The following is a 22,078-nucleotide window of genomic DNA, read 5'->3' on the forward strand; positions in this document are numbered from 1 at the left end:
TTGTCTGCGTGGAGTTAAAATTGCACCTTCAACCAGATCATCTTCAAGTGCAAAGGCCTTCCTCTTCTTCCTAGTACTTCTTCTGGGTTTTTAACATTACAGAAAAAGAAAATCCAAAACATCACAAATAAAAAAGAGAGAGAGAGAGAGAGAGAGAGAGAGAAAAGAAGATGAAGGTGTTGTGGGTGATCCTACTTTCATACACTCTGTGCCACCATGTGTTAGCCGAACAGATCTTCCCAGCCCAAGTTGGTAAATCCTGAATTTGATTTCGTTTCTGTTTTAACTTGTTCTATAAAAATTCTAAATTTTTTGGTTCACTTTTCATCGATTAGCTACAAAGACTGTCTTTTTATTTAATTTAGTTTGATGGGTGGTTTTTTTTTTTTTTAATTGCTTTGGTAGAAATTCAAGTTAAGAGGAATTGGGTTCAACAAGATTATGTAAATGCTAATTCAGGCTTTTATGGGTTAATGCGTTTCTGGGTCTATGGAAAGTCTCATAGGGTGTTGTGTATTTGGGTTAAAGTAAGTGAGGCACATACTATTTTCTCATTTAGAGGGTTGATAGGGATATTTGTGGTGATTAATGATTGCAAAACAAGTTCCTTTGCTTTGCTTCAAAATAATCCTATTGGCTTCAAAGGGAAAAACTTAGGTACATTATATTAGGTTCCCCAATTAAATTCACACACTTATCTGCATTGATCAATACAGCACAAACAGTATTATCTTTCCCGAAGAGAATTAATTTCAATCCAATTGCGTGTTTGAATTTAATTGGGAAACCTAATGTACTGCATCTAAGGAACAGTACTTATGTTTTGTCCTTAATAAAAAAGAAGAGAGTAGGACAGTTCATCTATTATTTGACTCGCTGAAGGAGTCATATGGCTTGTGAGCAAGGGATGTAGACTAGAGAGAAAATCTTTCATAGTAACTAATGGGTATTTAGAGCGTTTCAGAATTTAATTATAATAGGTGTCGTGCTGATTAGAGAATGATTTGTGCTTTGGAGGGCCTTGTTTGAAGGCTTAATCGATTCTAGGGCTTTAACTTAACTATATTTGGCACTTATTGTTTATAATATTGACCTAGTGGTTCAAAGTATGGTGTTTTACAGTTCCAAGGGGTTTACAATCTTGTTTAGTGTTTAAATGGTCTACTAAATAGGGCCAAGTTTTATTGATGATCCCTCACAAGACACCAATCGGCTCAGTAGGAATTTTGCATCAATCTGAGAGCTGGAATAGAATGATGGATCATATTTTGATCCATATAGAAGCCCCAAATGTTAAGACATGGCTAGCTGCTTCTGCTTATGCATGCTTATTTAATCCAAGACCAGTAAAATCATAGATAGTGCAACTATGATGACAAGGTGTTAACGAGTGGAATAAACTATCTAGGATCAATATTTTTGAGCTGTAAAAAGGACTTTTGGGAACATTATGGAGTGTTTCAGCCGTAGAAAGGCTGTGGTAGGTGCTGACTATGTATTGAAGTGGCAGTTACAGTCCCAATGGCTTCAAGGGCCTAATGATTCATGTGGATGTATCAGTTAGATTGTTATATGTGTTTCTTTCCTACTTGGTGTACAAGCCAGGTCTTCATGTGGAAGTTTTGTCTCCAACGACTTTTTCTTGTCTCTGTTATTGGCTATAATTAGAAAGTCTGGTTTCTTGTAATTTCTTTCTAGCACTCCAAGTTAATGTTCTTATCTCTACAACCATAACTTTTGATCAGCAGGTGGCACATTTGGTCGCAGCTTCCGTGAACCAAAGTATAAGATTGAATTCCATCCAGAAGATTCACCTTTTCATCCTGTAAGTAGTTTAAAAGCCTTTTAAATTTATTTGTTGTTTGGTCCTAGCTAGATGGATGCTCCAGATACATTTTAAAAAAAAGAAGAAGAAGCCATTTTGGGTTTGTGGTCTGCCTTTGGAGATTCCCCTTTTTCTTTGACTGTTTAAACTTAATCTAAGAAGCATTTTTTGTTACTTGGATGTCACTTTTTGAGGAATTAAGTTGATTGTGCATGATGCTTGATCTAATTGACATGTACTTCTTGTATTTTCTTTGAATTTATTCCAGTAGAAAATACGAGGCATTTTTGTCACCTTTTTGAGTAGTTAAAGTTGATTTTGGACAATGCTTAATTTAATTGACGTGTACTGCTTGTTTTTTCTTCTAATTTATTGCAATAGAAAATATCTTATTAACAGAAGCCCAATTAGTGCTCTTTTCTGCTACGATAAACCTTAGGACAATAATTTTTATCATGAAAGCAGAAATATTTGTGAGACATGAAAGTGAGGTGGCTTTGTTCTTTTCTTGCAATAGTAAGTTTGAACAGAGAGCCATTGTTACTCTTTAATGGCCTGTTTGGGAGTTTAGAGAAGGAGGAGAGTAGAGGGGAGTAGAGGGGAGGGGAGTAGTGGGGAGGAGAGTAGAGGAGAATGATTACCCTCCACCTTGTTTGGATGTTTTTTTTTAATTAGTAAGGGGGAAGGGAGTAATTAGCCCTTCCCTTTGTTTTTAACATTGTAATTTTATAAATATAATAAGGGTAAATTAGGTAATTTACTTTATCAATAATTTTATGTGCTCTACTCTCCCTCCAAATCTCTCCAATTTGGGGGAATTAAAAATGAGGGGTTGGAAGTAGTTGAAACCCCTTCAAACCCCTCCAAACCCCTCCCTCTCCTTCCTTAAAAAACTCCCAAACAAGGTAATTGAATTACTCCCCTTCCCTCTACTCTACTCCCCCTCCTTTTTTAAACATCCAAACAGGCCATAAGGTGCTCAACCTTATTGAACATGGTAAAAGTGCTTTCCCTCCGCAGTTATTACTGGCTTGGCTTTTTATTAGTCAGTGATTTTGTCAAGTTTTGCTATATGAGATTGCCTTGGTCAGTTTCTCATAAAGATGGTGTTAGCAGATGACCTTGGGATCACATTTTTGGTCCACTGATTACTTTTTAATCCATATTTGGTTTCCTTCCAAGTTCTTTGTGCCCAAAATTTATTGTTTCTATGTTAATTGAAGAAGAGAAAGTACAAACTGAGAAAGTTTGATCTAATAATTGGGCCCGTTTTATTTGCCAGGATGATGATCAGGAGTCTGTCGTTATGCCCAATAAAAATGGGGAGAATTTTTTATGTTTTTTGCCTAAGGTGGAGAAAGCCAAGAGTGGAAAGCCAGTTACTCAGCACAACACAAGCAACATGATAGTGGAAAGCGAAAAACGAATTAAATTAAAGACACCAGATGAGCTGCTTGAAGCACTGAAGGACCGATGCTTGATCAGAGTTAGTATCTGTAACCCAAAAACTATCTTGATTGTGTGCCTTGGTTGACTGATACTTTTTAAAGTTACCTAAATTAAAAATACTTGTTTCTTTGTGGGAATTATGTAGCTCGCATTAAGTTGCAATACTTGTTTCTGTGAATTATGCCTGCTTTAATAATCCCGCATCTACCTGAATTATCCTCTAATGTTACCAAATCCTTTATGCAGCAAGAAGGCTGGTGGTCATATGAATTTTGCTATCAGAAAAAGTTACGTCAAGTTCATTTGGAGGATGAAAAGGTATTCCAAAAGTGGCTCTAAGGTTCTCTTCTCCTAGAGTACTCCTTCTGTGGTGGGCTTGGGGCTTACGCCTATAAGGCGTTCATCTACTTCTCTCCTCCTCCTTAATTACTTAGCCAAAAAATAGATTCTCTTCTGTTATACTAGGCCATTATTTGTTAGTTGCTTTTGTCACTGATGTGTTTTTGGTAATATGTTATTAAATCAGAGCATGATGGTTTTATGGGAGGAAGTGCTCTAATACAGTAATATGCATATGATGAATCAAATAAACTGTATCTTAATAAACTTTTGGTTGGTGGTTTTTGGGCTATGACTGTAGTTTTGGTGGATCCCACTTAATGAATTAATTGCTAAAGCTTCAAATAGATTGGATTCGTATCTGTCCAGATCTGTTCAAGATTTCATTTTGTAACCACCATCCTTGTAGTGATAATTGTTGTAGTAGCAGTATCATTCTTAGCAGCAGCAGTTGTAGTAGCAATGGCACTAGCTGGTTGTAAATTTCAGTTATCATGATTCATCTATTGAAATTATTTGAGTGTTGAAGACCTGAAAATTCTTAGAATCATGTGCTAATCAGATAAGTTTTTATTTCATTACAGGAGGTTCAGGAGTTTGTCTTAGGTCAGTACGATGCGGAGGCCACAGCTGCTTTCAACCAGAATCTCTCTGATATTTCTGAATTGAAAGATCCCCACTCAAAAGATGCATCCCAAAGGTATGATTTTATTAATATGATAATTGATAGGTTAGGTTCAAGGGAAAGCTTGTTTTTAATTAGAAAGGGGCTTTGGCCTAGAAAACTAAAAGAGGAGGAAGAGATGATACTGATTATTGTATTAATTGGTTCATGTAGGTATCATGCTCATCAGTATACAAATGGAACCATGTGTGATCTTACCAATCAGCCACGAGAGACTGAGGTATGAAGTAATTGAAAATCAAGTGACTTTCAATTTTCCTTCCCATCTCACTTTTGCTCAATCTTTTCTTCTTTTCATTTGCAGGTGAGATTTGTATGTGCAGAGACCAGAGCTATGATTAGTTCTATTACAGAGCTGTCCACTTGCAAGTATGCGCTTACGGTTCAATGCCCAACGCTTTGCAAGCACCCGTAAGTGTCTCTCTCTCTCTCTCTCTCCATATAATGTGCAAATTAAATGAGAGAAAAATAGGAGTGTTTTCTTTTCTGATGGAAGCATATCATTTTATGGTGCTAAAAATTGCCCGGTGTTCTACATGGTCTGATGATCACCTTTGACCTGGCAGATTGTTCCAAGAAGAGAGACCAGTGTGGCACACCATTCACTGTAATGTGCTCCCTAAAGACTACAAGGATACAAAAGTGGGGGAAGAAGCCAAAGAAAAGCAGATTCTTATGGTCACAGATGATGAAGCTCCTTCTAATTATGATTCAAAAGAGTGACAGACATTGATACATAGAGCTTTGTCGATACAAATTAAATGAGTCAAAAGAATGACTGTTGTATGGCTCTCTGCTTTCTTTTGCATATAAATGCAGTAGATAGATAGGTTTTTTTCTTTTTTAGAAGATAATCGATCCTTCCTGGTTTTTGTTTAAGTTCATCATACTTTCCAATTAAAAAAAAGTTCATCATACTTGTGGATAGCTCTCCAAGAAGATTCTCCTCTCTCTCTCTCTCTCTCCCCCCCTCAATTTTCTAAGAATTGGAAACCAGCTGGAACTAATAATGCATAATACAATACAATTTTCTTCAAACAAGTATACTTTGGTTCAATTCTGTGTTCTGACCTTAGAACGGTGTATTTCCTTTGCAGCCAAATAGCATTTGTTATACGCCTAGGAAGATATGAAAGGGCATAATTTTTATGCATAAATGGTCATGGGATTCGATTGATGTTTGATTCTACGAAGTAGTTTCTTAGCTTTGTATAGTATGAAATGCTTATGCTGTCATGAGCAGGAAGAGGTCAAAATGTAGGTCAATTGAAGGCATGTCTGGCATTGCATCAGGAATGCGCTAAAAAAGCTTTAAAGCTCTTCACCACTAATGCTCTACAACTAAACCTTCACTTCCTACAATTATCCTGAGATAAGTAGTTTAGGTGGATGAGTCTTGTTTTGTAACTGAATGTATCTCCTGCTTAGGGTGTTTGTTCTATTGGTTTGAATAAAGCTGCTTATTCATCCAAAAAAAAAAAAAGTGCTTACTGAGATTGTTTATGAGACAAGCATGGCTGAGTTCTTAGCTATCTGCCTGATGTTATTACAGAGGAAGAAACTTTGTATTAGCTAGTTTGTGACCTGCTCAAAATTCTGAAAGAAACTAATCTGTGATCTGCAGTTGCAGGCTATATTACGGTTACAGGGAAAGCTAAGTCTCAATATTGCACCCTCAAAACCCAGACTCCTGAAGCTTGATTTTTAAGCAGAAGCAACTATAATCACCCAGCTCATGATGCTTGCTTTATGAGCACGAGCAGTGTGCCATTAAATAAAGATTATTCCTGGGATATTGAATCTCAACAGAGAAAATACTTGCAGAACAAGCCCCTTCTTGTGCTCTTGTTTGTGATGGAAGCCTGTCCTGTTTTTTTTCATTTAGTTCATTTTACAACTTAAAAGGTTCAAAGGGCGAAGTATGATTGCCCACTCCCCTCAAGTATCATGTGAATAGATAGAAAACTGATGACTTCGAGCTATTTAAGTTGTAAATACAGCTTTACAAGGGTAGTTTTTCAGTTCAAGCAGAAGACTTACAATCCTTGCAGCCTCCATTGGATGTAATAAATAAAAATAACAAATTTTTATTATTGAAGAACTCATTGCTTTTAAGTAAGGATGCCTTGGACCATATAAGCTTATCAGATAAAATATAAAACCACTACTCACACCTAAAAATAAAAGGAAAAAGAAAATAACAGGGCACCATCACATCAGGAAAAAATATAATGCATTGACAGAAAAATGATCATGTCATGACAATTTGAACTTTGATGTTAGTAGAATTCTAATGTACCATGACTACAACTTTAGACATCTAAGCAGATTCGATATCTACCATCCCACTATACACGTAGACACTAGTACGCAGAATTGCCTAGAGTTATCTTCTCATTAGCAGCATGGTGCCTTCTCACTATTGCCTGCTGACTCCAGAATAGCCAAGTACTCAGATATGGCCTCACCTTCTTTAGTGACTTCAATGTCATAGTCTGTTAAAGCATCTCCTTTTGCTAATTCATCAGCAAGTTCATCTTCCATCTCTACATCCCGCTCTTCTACTTCACTGACAATTGAAGGACCTCCAGCATCAGGAATTATTGGAATGGAAGAATTCGCATTGTTATCAGCAGAAATCGTTGGGTTTGGCTCAGATTCTAGATTGCTGTTTGCAGCAACTGAGGGGTTCGACTCAGATTGTGAGAGAAGTAGATGCATTGCTTGCTCCATAGTGCCACCAACCTGAACAGCTGCAACCACTGCACACAAGAAACAATATCAGTTTGCTGCTTGCCCAAAAGAATGGCTAACCATTAACCCTGTGGGAGTGGTTTCAATGCAGGAAATTAACTAAAGCTTTCGATAACATTTGTTTCAATGCAGAGAATTAATTCTCACCCAGCGTTAAAGGAATCAATCAATTTGGTGGAAATTGCAGGAGTTTTCCACTTGTTTCAATTCCACAAATATATTAAATTTTGGGGGATTAAAATCAACAGTAAAATTTATGGTATTATCTTGTATAGGGCTAGAAGAATCAGTAAGAGGGAATTTAATGAAGGCAGTGTGACTTTACTTCCAAAAGTAACAGGTCTTCTAAAAACAGGGGTACAATCAATGACCTAGGGAAAATAAACGTTAAAAATACTACTGTAAGTGGTACTGCAATACGTAGCTCTTCAATAAGTTACCTCTTGATCTTTCAAAGCCCATAAGTACAAGCTGTTCAATTGCAGCTTCTGATGCTCGTTGCTGCCTTTTCCTTTTCCTTGATTCAATATCCACCTGGCAGGGAAGAATGTTAGCACTGATAAACGAATGAGATAACTTGAAACCAAAATTATTTCGTGGAAACTGCAAGGTGACCTGCATGGCAGAATTAGTTTCTGGATTTGTCAAATTATCCAGTGCCTGCTGAAAGTCATTTTCATTTCTTCGAAGGGCTTCAGCAGCAAGCTCCTTCTCAAACCTGCCAAATCAAGCGATTGTTAGCTTGACTAGTGACTATAAGGGTGTTCCTGCTATGCACCTATTTGGTTATGGACAGTAGGCATCACACTGAAGCTGCAGTTTAATAAAGTTCCCTTAAAATCAAACAGCAACAAGCTATCCTTATTTTACACTATTATTTTTTGATAGTAAAAAAATTAAAAAATAAAATAGTGTAACATTCCTATACCTAAACCCTGAACTCTAAAAGTAATTCTGGCTGGCATCTTACCCAATGGAAACCAATTCATTCAATATCTTGAGATCCACAGCTTTCTTTGAGGGTGTCATTCCATACTTTTTTTGCTCCCTGCAAAACTTTTGAGCTCTAATAAAAAATACTGACAGGAAAAAAGAAGAAGACCAGAGTTAGATTTTAACAAGTCACACCCACTTTAAATCGTTTTGTCGCTTCAAATCCTCCTCTCGTTTTCGTGCTCTCTTTGCCTTTTCCTCAACCAGAAAATCAACAGCACTTCCAATATCTTGATTGCTCATTCTCAGCGCTCTTTTTGAATCACGTTCTTTAAACCCCATGCTCATAACAAGTGATAAGGCTTCATCAGGCACCTGTAACTGAAATCAACAACAGAAGACTGGAATTGAGATGGGAGAAACATAAAAAGAAGGTAAATATCAGAATCTGAAAAGGTGAGGAGGTTAGATTTGAGGGGAGTGGGCTGCTTCATCTAGGTTTGAATCTTATTGAGTGGTCTGCTAGAGATCAAACATTGGGAGCATGGAAAATGATCAGCTTAGGCAATAACCAAAAAGTAATTTAATAATGATCCAGATACAGCTAAAGCAATATCTATAGTTAGTTATACACAAAATTTTAACAAATATGGTAAGTGACCAAATTTTTGTATAAAAATCATAAGTATTATGCATATGGATGTTGTAAATGCAGTGAACATTTCAAAATGATTTATTACAAATCCAAAAGCACTATTTAAGCATTCAACTAACCTGGGAGAATTTTGCTTGTGCCGAGGTCAATGCCTTCCTTGATTTATCAAACTGACCACTGTGATATGCCACCACCCCTTCCAGCAACTCCAGTCTTAAATGTCTATAAACAGAAAATTAAAATAAATTAGCTCACACTGCATATTCAAGAATCTCACAGATTAAAAAGTAAAGTAAATTACAATAAACTATCCTGAGGTTTGGGGTAATACCAAGCACATCCAAAGGTTTTTAAAAATGACCAATTTGGTCTTTAAACACTAACGCCATTTGTGCACCGTCTATTAAACCATTTTATTTATTTTTTGTTTTTCCTTTTCTTCTCTCTTTCTCTTCAGTCTTCACTCCAGAAAATCTCTCTCTCTCTCGCAAGCTCAAGCCATAAGGGTTTCAGACTCAGTAAAGGACCAACAACTCTGCCACTGGAACGGTTTCAGATCTAGTTTACCCAAAAAACTCATGCCATACACTGCCATTTAAAGTTGGGCAGTTGGGTTCCGATCTACGAGTATGGTGGCTGGGTTGCAATCTAGGAGGATGGTGGACGGCGGTTTCTAGGTCAAGATGAGTGGTGGGTGGTGGTTGATGGGTTGAGATGAGTGGTGGGTGGCGGTTGCAGGATCACAATTTGGAGCTCGCCATCGTGGGTATGGTTTTTATTTTTTATTTTTTTAATAAGATATGATTTGGGTTTGAGCTATGAATCATGTGATTTTTATTTTTGATAGATATGAATCATGTGATATTGGATGGTTGGGTTTGAGGAGGATAAATGGGTAGTGATAGGTGGTGCCATGGTGGACGGTGGTTGTTGGGTCACATGATGCTCGCCATTGTGGGTCTGGGTTTTGTTTTGAAATTTTTTTGATTTTGGTTTGTTTGGGGATGTTGGATGATTGATTGGTTGAGTTGATCTATGTTTGATTGGCTTATGTGATGCTGGATCTAATTGGGTTGATCTTGGTTTGATCATTGTAGTGAGAATTTTTTTTTTTTTGAATGCTCTATAAATTTTTTCCCAAATGAGACTATGTATGGTTTTGGAAAATGAGTACAAGTTTAGTGAGATTTTTTTTTTGAATGTTTCTGAAATACATGGCCATGTATAACTTTGGGATACTGATTTGAGCTTGAGAGTGAGGGAGAGAGAGGTGTTTATGTTCTGGAAAAAGAAGAGAGAAAATGAAGAAATGAAGAATATAAATGAACTAGAAAATTGTTTGGGAGAGAGTTAACAAACGGCATTACATAGTGTTAGTGTTTAAGGACCAAATTGGTCATTTTTTAACCTTTGGATGTGATTGGTATTACCCCTAACCTCAGGGTAGGTCACTGTAATTTACCCTAAAAAGTAAAAGCATACATATGAATACTCACATTGCAAGCTCTGGATGGCGACCAGCTTGGAGGAGTGTGACACGAGAGGAGTCCTTCCCATGAGCACGTTCAATTCCTTCTCTAGCCTTTTCCAGGCGTGCTCCTGCCACCGAGAGCCATCTGATGTCTCGAAGCATGAAATAGCACCACACCATGTCTATTTGCAGTATTGGGACATTGTCAATCAGCTGAACAGCAAACAAGACATCAACATAAAACAGAGGATATTCTATAACAACAAAGAAACTGAAATTTTCTCAACAGTTTTGAATGTCAACAACATGAAATTGACGATGTTACATTTACAGACTCTACAAAGAATTCAACATGCCATAATTTACTTAGGGTAGCTTTAAGTATTTTCAAATTCTAAGATGCACAAAGTAACTTAGGTCTTGTTGAGTGAAATTTGAGAATTAGCTCATGAAAGCTTAGGCATTCAGCCATTTACAACTGGTGCATAATCAAATGTAAAGACAAATAAGAAGAAATACATTTATTTTTGCTTGCTTAAATACCCAAGCAAACACATTTCCTTGAATTTTCAAAAACTCAACTTTGACTCTGATGGTCACAAGCAATTTATATACAAAAATGCGTGTTCTGCAAGCAGCTCAACCAAATGGTTTCCTTTAAAATGCAGTAACTCAGAGCAACTTTCAGCTCTTATAACTAAATGACAAAAGACACCGCACCACAAATGGCTCACCAAGTCATTTGTCATCAATAATTTTAATTCTATTAATAGACCTTATTAATATAGAAGAAAGAACAGCTCACTCGCCTCAATGACCTTTGAATTGCACAGAGAGAAAGCCTCCTACAAGAAAGAATTTAGCCAACTGGGATTATTCACAAGAAAATACTTTACTGAACATTGCCATAACCAACTTCCCACGCAAACAGGACAAAAAGTGGTTAGTGTAAGATTAAAATTTATCATTTAATCAAGATTCAGGGGAAAAAAAAAAAAGGAAAGAGAGGGGATTGTCAATGATGAAGATAGGTATGCATGATAATATATGATTACTGAAAAAAATCACAAACAACTGATAAGGGGCGAAAACCTTAGAAAGGGTTTAAACTTTAGAGCCAATACATGTCCCCCATGGTCATAAACTGAAGTACTTACAAAAAATTGCATTTGATTAGTTCCTTTTGACATAGATCTAAAGAGATGCATCAAATTGACAACTGTTGGGGGTAGTCTTAGGTAGTCAAAGAATATACAGCATTGCATTTTTTAGTCCCTTTAAGAAAGAGAGAGAGAGAGAGGTAACCCTTTTCAGGTTTTAAAAATCGTAAATTCAAAATCATGGAAAGCATGTCAGATTCTTTTTATTATTCCTTACAAGATTCTACCATGTTAAAAAATCTACTATGCAACTAATTCAAACGCATTAACCATTTACAAAAATACAACCGCAACTGACCTCTCCCATGTTAAGCACTTCTAATGCGTCTTTGTAATTCTCCCTCCTAATTAGTTGCTTTGCATTTGTGTGAAGCATCAGGCCCATCATGACTGCCCTGTAACATAATAGCCCAAATCTTCAGCATCGAGAATGGGATCATAGACCCTTTAAATACCTCAACAAAGGAATTACTTGATCAGATCTAGCAGCACTTTCAAAATATTACAAGCCAAATCTAATTATTTATCATACCGCTGATCGGTTTCAGATCCCAAATGTACTGTCTTTCCACTTTGATCTTCAAGTTCTATATTGAAGTCTTCAATTGGTAATGAACCATCTGCATGCCTTTTGGCTAGTGCTGTGGCAGCTGCCCTGTTGTGATAGAGACACCAACCAAAAAATATGTAAATAAAAAGGAGCCGCCAACAAGTTAGAAAGAAGAAAAGTTGCACACAAAGCAATAAAATAAACAACAGATGGATCTCTATGATGCAGGGAGAGCAGCGAAAATTATCTCAAATTTTATTATCTCAGATTTTTACTTATTTGAGATACCTGATCTCATATTTAAATTTTTGACTTGCATGGAGTCAAATAGCCTAATATGATGATGCTTTCAATAGATCAAGATAAGGCTGTATCATATGTTCCATCCATTGATTTTATCAATCCATTTAAATTTAATATGGTGGAACAGAAAGCTTTTTTGTTCTTACCACAACTAGAAGTTCTTCAATAGTTGGTGCAAGTTTCAAGTGCAAAAGTTCAAATTCTTAAACACATCAAAATTCAAGGTAAAGTTTTCTTCAATAAGGGGAGAATGATGCAGAGAAAGAAGCCAGAATTAGTTCAAATTTTATTGTCTCAAATGTTACTTATTTGAGATACCTGATGTCATATTTGAAAATTTGAAATTGGACCTTCATGTTGTTGAGGATTTTATGGAATGTAATTTTGACTCAATGAACTCTTGAAGGTTTTTAAAAAGAGGCTCCAGGAATAGGTTTGAGTAGTGAATTTTGAACAGTATTTCTGTTCAGAGATGTTTCTCTATAGCTTGGTGGCGATTCCAAGCACCCTCAGGTAGTGAAATGAAGTCTACAGTTATTTATTTAAATTCTTATTTTTGCTTGTTCAGTGTGCATCATCATTTCCTTTGGCCATCAACAAGGAAAAATCAAATTATGTATGCCCACCAATATAAACCTAAAAGATTAGGTGTTACTATCATGTTACAGATAATGCAATCCAATTATAGTTGGACCTTGTTGCAATGGAATGTGCCCTCTGTCCAAGCCATGTGTTGTGGGTTTGAGCCAAGTATCGGCCTTTCCAAAATTGGAGGAAAGAATGTTTACTGATCACCTCTCCTAGACACTTACAGAAGCAGGAGACTTTTGCGCGGTACACAATCTTTTAGATAATACAAGTCTGTAAATGAATTGCTATCTCATTGAGAGATATGCTGATGCAGATTGGTTGAGGGAGAAGAAAATATTTTCTTCTCCCTCAACCAATCTGAATCATTATTAAATCCTAATTCCATTAGAAAGAGAAAACAACATAGAATACTAAAATATTTTCTTCTCCCTCAACCAATTTGCATCATATGTAAAAAGCACCCAAGTAAGAAGATTGGACAAACAACAGTGTCCAGGATCTTTGCTACTTTTTTCATCATTCTCCATACTCTATATTTATGTTCACTTCCTAATCCCTAAAATCTAAGACAGGGAAGCAAAAGTTTTCCTCAATAGAGAGAAAATGCAGTAAATAAGAGGATTAAAATCATATCAAGGAAGGGGGGGAGGGGGGAAAGCAAGGAATGGAAAGGCCCATTATGTCTATGTGTCCTATTTTTGGTCCTTTAGTCAAGAGTATGTCGTTAATTTAAGGCACGAGGCAATGCTGCAGATGAAGAGTACCCTATGAAGAAACTTACACATGTGGCAATTGATTAAAAATATTGGGCCATGCTTGGCAAGTCAGGGAGAAATATATAAGGTAATAGTGCACTAGAGTGGTCAACCAACCAGCTTTCTCTGATGTTTTCCAAAGCATTTGCACAAATTATCAAGTCTTAAAAAATATTTTCCAGTTACTACGATGGCAATTAACAGGTTCATGGAATACATACTATTGCATTAGGTTTAATCGAAGGCAAATTAAAAAATTGAACTATTGTACTAGGTCCAACGACCAGGTATATCAAGATACATAACAACCTACCTATCCACCTAAGGTAACGCTTTGTAAACCATATTAACAGGAGCATATGATGTTAAATTTAGAGCATAAAAGTAGCACCTTTGAGTTTGGCTCCAAAGCAAAGGTGAGGGAAAAATAAGATTTTCATTATTTTACAAATTAAACAGTATAAATGACAACTTTCACTCAACTGTGCATAATAAAACAATTAGGCCCAGTAATGAAAAGATTCTTATGCTTTTATACCAAAACAACATAAAAAAGAACATTCAAAACTATACTTATTTTCAACAAATTCTACAGCACCCGACAATTATGAAAATACCAATACAAAATCTCCAAGTTCACTGAAATTTTACAATGTTTGTTCAGAAATTTTAGTCCTTAAATTGAGAACAACCATAAAACAGTTATGCACTATAACTCAATTTTCTTTAAGCAATTCAATTCCCAAGTTACAGAGTAATTTAAAACTCATTAATCCATTGAAACTAACAATCCGAAAGACAACAAAACAAATAGTGGAGAGAAACACTGCAACCCCTATAAACCCAACAAATAGATAAAACCCGAATTAGAACTTAAGTTGCCAGCTAAATCCTAAACAAGGAACACTTGCTCATTGAAAAACCAGAAATCCATTATACCAAGAAAACAAATTAAAGATAGAGAGTGTGAGTTAATCACCAATATAAAATATTTATAAACATTTACTCTCTCTCTATCAGATGCAATAACCAGAACACATTACCTACAAAAACACAAAAGCAGAAAAACATTCTATTTGCATCAAAATCAACAAATTCATGATCACAAAGCACAATCTAAACGCATTGCGAAGCAACCACAAAACAATCAAAACAACATACATTCTCGTCAAAATCAAAATCATTTCCTACAAACACAAAAGCATAAGAACATCTCCCTTTTCATCAAAATCAACAAAACCCATGATCACAAAACGCAACCCAAACGCAAGCCAAGCACCCACAAAAACTCAAACAACACACATTCTCGTCAAAATTAAGAAAACCCATGATCAAAAAAAAGCAATCACAATAGCTTGGAAAATACTCACTTGACTCGGCTGAGTCTGTTAGAGCGTTCCTCCTCAGCCATCAACTCCACCCCCAACGACTTTCCCTCCTCAACACTGACCCGACTGGCAAGTATCTTAGAGTTGTTCTTGACACCCAACTGGGTCAACTTCTCAGTCCCATCGCCATCTTTCAAGACCTTGCCTGCGCATATGAGATTGATCGACGCAGCCCCACAGCTTGATCGCTTTGCCACCTCTTCTCTTAACATGGGTACAGTCCATTCCTCCAATTCAACCTCTAGAATGCCTGCCCATGTGCCTGCAATCTTCAGTTTCGCCATCGAGAAAGACATACAGTTAACGAGGATTTAGTGTGTGTTTGGATAGGCCTTAGCCTTATATGTGAGTCGTTGAGAGAACAAAGCTAAAAGGAATTTGCTTGGGGATTAAGTTAAGTTGATAGCTGTGCATTTGGAAAACTATGGTTTTGCTTTTTACTAGTTTATACAGTGTTTGTGATGTGTCACAACGCACCAGTCATTAGCCGCCAAGAAAGTAAGAATCAATTTTGCTTCTGTTTTCCTTTTGCTTTGTCCGTCCTCCAAGACAACCAAAAAAAAAAAAAAAAGGCACAAAAAGCCATATATATCATAATCAAAGGTCTACAAATATTTATAAATTAGATGAATTACAAACAAAAAAAGTAATTTTATTGTGCAACATATTATTTTTGTGTTGGCAATTTTTATTGATTAAAAATAATTTAAATAATATTTTCACTAATCTTATTAATTATATTAATTTATATAAATTTTATTGTAACAAAAATGGTCATTCTAATTATTTTTTGAATTATAATATTTCATAATAATCTCTTTTGAATAACTGTTTACTTTTATGAAAATTACATTTTTTTTTAACTTTATAGTTTTAACCTTTTAGTGAAAATTTAAATTAAACCTTAATTTTAAAAGTAACAATTTAAAGTCTAAAATTTTCAAACTTGCAACATATTAAACCTTGAGCCGAGGCCCGAGTGGGACATTGACAATATTAACTTAGAGGTTTTGTTTTGTTTTTATGAAATGTGCTTTTATGAAATGTTAACTTAGAGGTTGATGATGCAAAAGGGGCTACTTTTCCAAACTAAGTTTTGGAAGACTTGCAAATGCAAGAACTCTAAGACGAAGTGACACTAATGTGGTGCCCGTCTAAACTTATTCGATACTTAAGTCTCTCTCTCTCTCTCTCTCTCTCTCTCTCTCTCTCTCTCTCTCTCTCTCTCTCTCTCTCTCTCTCTCTCTCTCTCTCTGTGTGTGTGTGTGTGTGTGTGTGTGTGTGTGTGTGTGTGTTTAAATAAGAAGCATGTCATTTTGAATGTCATACTATGGTCTTACGTGATAAATAAGTTTAGGAATAATTCATGAAGTGATTATATACATGTTTATTTTGGATCTAGCCATGAGGTAATAAACCAATGAATCCATTTTGTTTGCATCATATTCATGATCATTTACCGTTGTAGATTAAAATTGCATTTCCTTAATTTTTTTTTCTTTATTTAACATTTTATCTCAAAATCCATATCTTCTCCATATCACTTTGAAATGGAGATGGTCCATTTAAAGACTAGGATTTAAATGAAAGAAATTAAGGGCTTGGAATATGCCACCTCATTTAAAAGCCAACAATTGAATCCTAATTGTTGTTGTTGTTGTTTTTTGAGGGGGAATCCAAATTGTTGTCAGCCAAACTAAATGTTAAAGTTAGTCTTTAGGGGAAAAATACAAATACACATTAACAATTGTGTGTTTTACTAGAGAGGAAAGATTAAATAGAATAGGGGGTGGAGGAGATAAAGACAAATAAAAAGAGAGATCAAGAGGTATGACCTCCTGATGCTCTTGAAATTCAACTCTAATTATTTGGAAATAGGTTCAATGTTCTTTGAAAGCCAACCTCATATTCTCATTGATACTACCAAGACAAATATTAAGAAGTATGTTGTTCCTTCAACAAAGGATGATCAAGTTTTGCTTCAACAACCAAATAATCACAAATCATTTCAAGTAATGAATGGGGGTGAGTCACTTTTTATTTATTTATATTTTTGTATCCTTGACACCCATGTGGATTTCTATGATGATTATGTTTAGATTTTGATGGTTATCGATGTAGATTAATTGACTTTTGTATTGGGTCTTTAGGATTCCATAGTCAATTGAGTTCACAACTTAAATTTGTTCCTTTTGCATTCCAATTGTTTGATAGATTGTCCCAATGAATAAATTTTGTAATTATTTGACTTTATTAATAACAAAAAATGTTCAAAATAATGGGTTGTTATTCTAATTTTTAAGGAAAACTTTTAGGCCCGACTAACATCAGATTGGACTTGTTGAATCTTGGGATACTCCGGATGGAACTTGAGACACTCCGTTGTCAGGAGGAATAAAACATAATGGTTGAATATTTCCTAAGAAATCAACATCAAATACTCTTTGACTTCCTAGAGAAAATGACTTCAAATATCATATGAATTGTTGGGCAAATAATAAATTTATTTGCTGGACTTGAAAATCAACATGATTGGGCTTAAGAAACTGATTGGATTGAGTTGTAGGTTTATATTGATACTCCACATGCCACCATGTTTGTAGCTGCCACTTTACTCCGGTGTCACAATGCCTTATGGGAGACCTCAGGGAGATTACACTTTGATAAATTGGATATTTTCATGGTGCATGTGAGTCTTGAATGCAAATTGTGAAATGCTGTTAGTAAATGTGAATTTAATGTAATAATTTAAGGTTATGCGGTAATTTGCATATCATCAATCAATTATGGGGCATTGCTTGATTTGGAAGTTTAGGGGCTATTAATATAGACCCAATAATTTAGGGAAGTGCAATTAACTCAAAAAAAAAAAAGTGTGACAAACTATAACATTCAAGTGCCTTGCAAACTTTTCTCAAAAAAAAAAAAAAAAAAGTGCCTTGCGAACTAGTTTTTTTTTTTTTTTTGAGGGGATCCTTGCAAACTAGTTGAACAACAAAGTGTGACAAATTCTTCTTTTGGTTCATTTTAATAACTTTTCTTTAATTTCATTTTAGTTGGACATAAAAAATAATGTTTCTTTAGAATCTTTACCCCAAAAAAAAAAAAAAAAACTATTTACCCCACACCATTAGATAAATATACAATCACGATTAATAAAAAAAAAAGAGTTCAATTTCCAGAAGACAAGTAAGGGCTATAAAATGTAAAATTAGATTTATTATTGTATTATTTTGTGTAGTCATTGCAAAAATACCACATTGTACAATTGCTTGATCAATTATGGCACAAACACAATTGATAAAAAAAAGGGTCATTTACACGATTCTAAAAAAAAAAAAACCATATTTATTTATTTTTTTGAGAAGAAAAGAAAAACCATATTTAGAGTACACTTTGCCATGATTATACTAAATTCAATAACCTTATCTATGTTTCCTTTAATTACTTGGAAGAAGGAAAAAAGAAAAACCCATACTTATCCAAATTAAAAAAAAAAAAGACAACAAAATTTCACTCTCAACAGTCAACACACACACGCACACACTACTAGAATAGCAAGTACTAGGAACCAACAGCAACGTACATCAGCGAACTCCAAATCCCCAATCAAGACAGAGACCCATGGCTGCCGGAGGCAGTGGAGGGGGCGGAGCTAGAAAGTCCACCACCAAAATCGCCACCGCCACCACAAAACGTAAAACCCAGAAACCCCAAAACAAGAGCCTCAACCAACAGGACCTCCTAGCTCTCATTTCCACCGCCACCTCCGCCACTCACTCCTTCCTCTCCCACCACGACCTCCTCCTCCTCCCTTCCCAATCCCTCGCTCTCGAATCTCTCCTTTCCTCTTCTTCCCTTTCCCTCTCTTCCCTCCTCTCTCTCCTCCAACCCTCCAAGCCTCTCTCTCTTCCTTCTTCTTCATTACCACCTCCACCACCTCAACAACAACAACAACAACAACAATGCTGGTTCCACCGCTTCCTCTCCGCTACTTCCTCCACCGACTACGACCCTCGTTGGTCCCACTTCTTCCACATCTCCAAACCCTCTTTCTCTCTCCTCCTTTCCCTTCTCTCCCCTCTTCTCTCCGCCTCTCTTCCTTCCATCTCTCCCAGTTACGCTCTTGCTGCCACGCTTTACCGCATGGCTCACGCTGCGCCTTACAAGGCGGTGGCACGCCGGTTCGGGTTCAGTTCTGGTTCCGCAGAGGCCTGCCGGGCCTTTTACACTGTGTGTAAGGCTGTGAATGAGAAACTAGGTGATTTGTTTGTGTTTAAAGCTGATATAGATAGAATTATAGTAGGGTTTGGGTGGATTTCTTTGCCGAATTGTTGTGGGGTTTTGGGGTTTGGGAGGTTTGGTGTTGAAGGTGAAGTGTTAGGGGAAAATGAGTCAGTTTTGGTTCAGGCATTGGTGGACTCTGAAGGGAGGTTCTTGGATGTCTCAGCGGGGTGGCCAAGCTCGATGAAGGCCGATACCATTTTGCAACAGAGTAAGCTGTATTTGGGAGTAGAGGAATCGAGGGAGTTGTTGAATGGGCCAAGGTATGAGCTTAGTGATGGAAATTCGGTTCCTCAATACATATTGGGTGAATCTTGCTTCCCTTTATTGCCATGGCTTTTGACTCCTTATATTAGAGCAAATGAGGAGGATAGTTTTGGTTCATCGGAACGGGAATTTAATTCTGTGCATAGTCGCGCTATGGGGTTGGTTGGCATAGCATTTGGGAGGCTTCGGGCTCGGTGGCAGCTTTTAGGGAAGCAATGGAAGGAGGAGTGTGTTGAGTTTATGCCGTTTGTTATTGTTACGGGGTGTCTGCTGCATAATTTTCTGATCAAGTGTAGTGAGCCAATGCCGGATGAAAATGTGAGGTGCTTAAGGGAGAGGGAGCTTCCTGTTCCTGAGGGAGAGTTGGATGAGAGTGCACAAAGGATCAGGGATGTGCTTGCCTCTCATTTGAGCCGGGTAAGCCTGAGAAGATGAATGCTTTGGTTATGCTTGTAATTGCTATGCCTTTTTGTAAATACTAACTAACAATGTATGTTGGATTTTGAGTGAAATTGGATGACTTGGAAATTGAATGGAATCTAGACATGATCTGCTTTAATTGAACTGGGTTTTTGGGTATGCATGATGCATACACACATTATGCCGGTGTTAATGTTTACCTTAATTGTTGAAATTCATTCATTAACAATGAACAGCATATTAAGCACATGCCATGCGTATAAGATGTTTGTGTGCATTAATACACGTGGAGCTTGGATACACAAATTTGAAGATGTCTTATACAGTACTTGCCCTTCATTATTTGACACAAAAAAAGGGAAAAGATTTTGATATTGCACAAACTTGGTGACTTAATAGCTAGCTTAAAATTTTCCATTTAGCTTAAAAAGTGTGATTCTTATTGGTCTTCTGTGACGGTAGTGTGAAGGTTTAGAGCAAGTATCATGCTTAATTTTCCAATTTTAGGAAAAATCTGTCATTGGGTTGCTGCAGGACAGATTGTTTCATAAGAAGTATGGACTGATCTAATATGGGAGAAAATCATAAAGTTAAGAAGCTTCCTGATACTATTATCAATAGTAAGGATATTTAAGGCAACGAGGTATCGCTAGCAGAAAGACAAGTTTAATGTATCCAAGTGGAAGGTTGAGAGAGAGATGAAAAGGTGAAATTAGTGGAAAGGGAAGGTGAAAAAAGATTGTCAGTTTGTCATAAAGGAAAATTTGATCTTATAACAAAATGGTTTTGATTTTCCTCCATGCTATCTTGAGACATACCTTGCAATTGTCAGCTTTTTTCCTACTCCCCCTACAAGTGGGTATTTAATGCTTCCTTGAACGTGTGTTTGGCTAGATAATTTGTTGCTGGACTTTGGGGAATGAAATTTTAAAAATTCCTTCGTTTGGCTTGATGAGCTAAAATATTGCAAATTAAGGGGGGGGAAGGGGGGGGGGGGATTTATCATGGGATTTGTGGGTCACAAATTCTGGCTTCAAATCCTGTCAAAATAAGCATACTTTGATAAATTTGGTAAAACACAAAATTTTCTTTCAAGGGCACCAGGTCGAGATTGCCTTCTTCAGGTTTCAAGCATGACCAACCCAAATCATTATTTACAGTGATCCTAGCCATCTGGTCTCTCTTTATCCCATACACTTCAGATTTCAAAACTAGATATTCGCTTGAATGGTAAGTCTACATTATAAACCCTGAAATTCTTTACTTCCCCACAGGTACTCAAAAGGTAAGTCTCCTGCCTTGCAATTATGTTTGATTACGTAGATGATTGTATTTCTTTTCTTTATTTTGGTGTTGATTCTTTATTTATGAAACTTGTATGATGAAATGGTTTAGCTTTCTTGCACATGCAAGATTTGTTCTAATTGGGTATTTGCAGACCATGTCAGGGGGAAATTTTTTCTAAATGGCCTTTATGTTTTGAATGGACATTTTGGATCAGAATGATTTTCAAAGTAAATCATTTTTGCCGTTTTCACTTATTTTTGTTGTTGAGTTTCTATCATATAAGTTCCAGCCATGGTTGAATGAGATTTTTAGACATTTTTTCTTATAATTATTGGGATTTGTGTTCATTCGAAGTGATTAACTGATTGTGTTGATGGTACATGGGCCATAAAATTAGTAGTCTTTTACACTCTGACAACGTGATTTGAGTGGGTGTATTAGCCTATTAGGCGTTCGCAAAAATGCAAGATTCGACTTTGGTGCCTCATTCTATCATTAGGTCCTGGAAATTTTAAATTTTTGCTACTATGGGATGTGGTGTTTGTGCTAATGGGAAGGATGTGGGTATTGGAATTCTAATTTTGGATTCACAATGAAGAATTGCTGCAACTGCAACACAAATGGGTGGTTGGTTTTTAACTAAGCAGCATACCATAATTTGTGCCTTGGTGTGAACTCTAAGATTTGCTAAGGAAATGAGTTTTAGCTCAATTGCACTTGGTATGACATCTTCATCACTTAACAGGATTTAATGAACAAGAAAAGACATTCTGTTTTTTGGCCACTGGACTTATACAGGAGTGCTCTCTTTGGTTACAATCTTTTGCTCAATCAAAGTCTTGTATCAGTTTTTTTTCTTTTTCTTTTGAGAAACTTCTTGTATCAGTTTAGTAGCCCATTTACCAGCCTTTTCTATTACTGTAGGTGTGGACATGGCTGTCCGATATGAGAGAGAGTATATG

General features: G+C 36.3%; 3 protein-coding genes across 5 annotated transcripts; 2 read left to right on the plus strand and 1 right to left on the minus strand.

The window, feature by feature from the left end:
• Positions 1–5,225, plus strand: LOC142614202 (protein OS-9 homolog). Of its 2 annotated transcripts, none has more exons than XM_075786776.1 (8): positions 1–252; positions 1,749–1,825; positions 3,108–3,311; positions 3,521–3,592; positions 4,198–4,313; positions 4,452–4,518; positions 4,603–4,709; positions 4,865–5,225. In XM_075786776.1, exons 1-8 carry the CDS (start codon positions 171–173, stop codon positions 5,019–5,021), a joined length of 882 nt encoding a protein of 293 aa, XP_075642891.1. In that variant the 5' UTR covers positions 1–170; the 3' UTR covers positions 5,022–5,225. The 2 variants fall into 2 exon arrangements, with proteins under 2 accessions (XP_075642891.1, XP_075642884.1); XM_075786769.1 differs by having other exon boundaries at positions 51–252; positions 1,746–1,825.
• A 1,289-nt stretch (positions 5,226–6,514) lies between these two features.
• Positions 6,515–15,273, minus strand: LOC142614193 (uncharacterized). 2 transcript variants are annotated; one of them, XM_075786746.1, is made up of 11 exons: positions 14,841–15,272; positions 11,804–11,926; positions 11,570–11,666; positions 10,921–10,956; positions 10,137–10,324; positions 8,760–8,862; positions 8,185–8,366; positions 8,023–8,100; positions 7,668–7,770; positions 7,493–7,586; positions 6,515–7,060 (listed from the first exon to the last, which is right to left on the minus strand). In XM_075786746.1, exons 1-11 carry the CDS (start codon positions 15,152–15,154, stop codon positions 6,696–6,698), a joined length of 1,683 nt encoding a protein of 560 aa, XP_075642861.1. In that variant the 5' UTR covers positions 15,155–15,272; the 3' UTR covers positions 6,515–6,695. The 2 variants fall into 2 exon arrangements, with proteins under 2 accessions (XP_075642861.1, XP_075642870.1); XM_075786755.1 differs by lacking the exon at positions 10,921–10,956 and having other exon boundaries at positions 14,841–15,273.
• A 3,093-nt stretch (positions 15,274–18,366) lies between these two features.
• Positions 18,367–22,078, plus strand: LOC142642719 (protein ALP1-like). Its single transcript, XM_075817137.1, has 2 exons — positions 18,367–19,826; positions 21,585–22,078. The coding sequence occupies exons 1-2, from the start codon at positions 18,483–18,485 to the stop codon at positions 21,693–21,695; spliced, it is 1,455 nt and encodes a 484-aa protein (XP_075673252.1). The 5' UTR covers positions 18,367–18,482; the 3' UTR covers positions 21,696–22,078.

The sequence above is a fragment of the Castanea sativa genome, chromosome 1 (genome assembly GCF_040712315.1).
Source record: "Castanea sativa cultivar Marrone di Chiusa Pesio chromosome 1, ASM4071231v1".
Taxonomy (NCBI): Eukaryota; Viridiplantae; Streptophyta; class Magnoliopsida; order Fagales; family Fagaceae; genus Castanea; species Castanea sativa.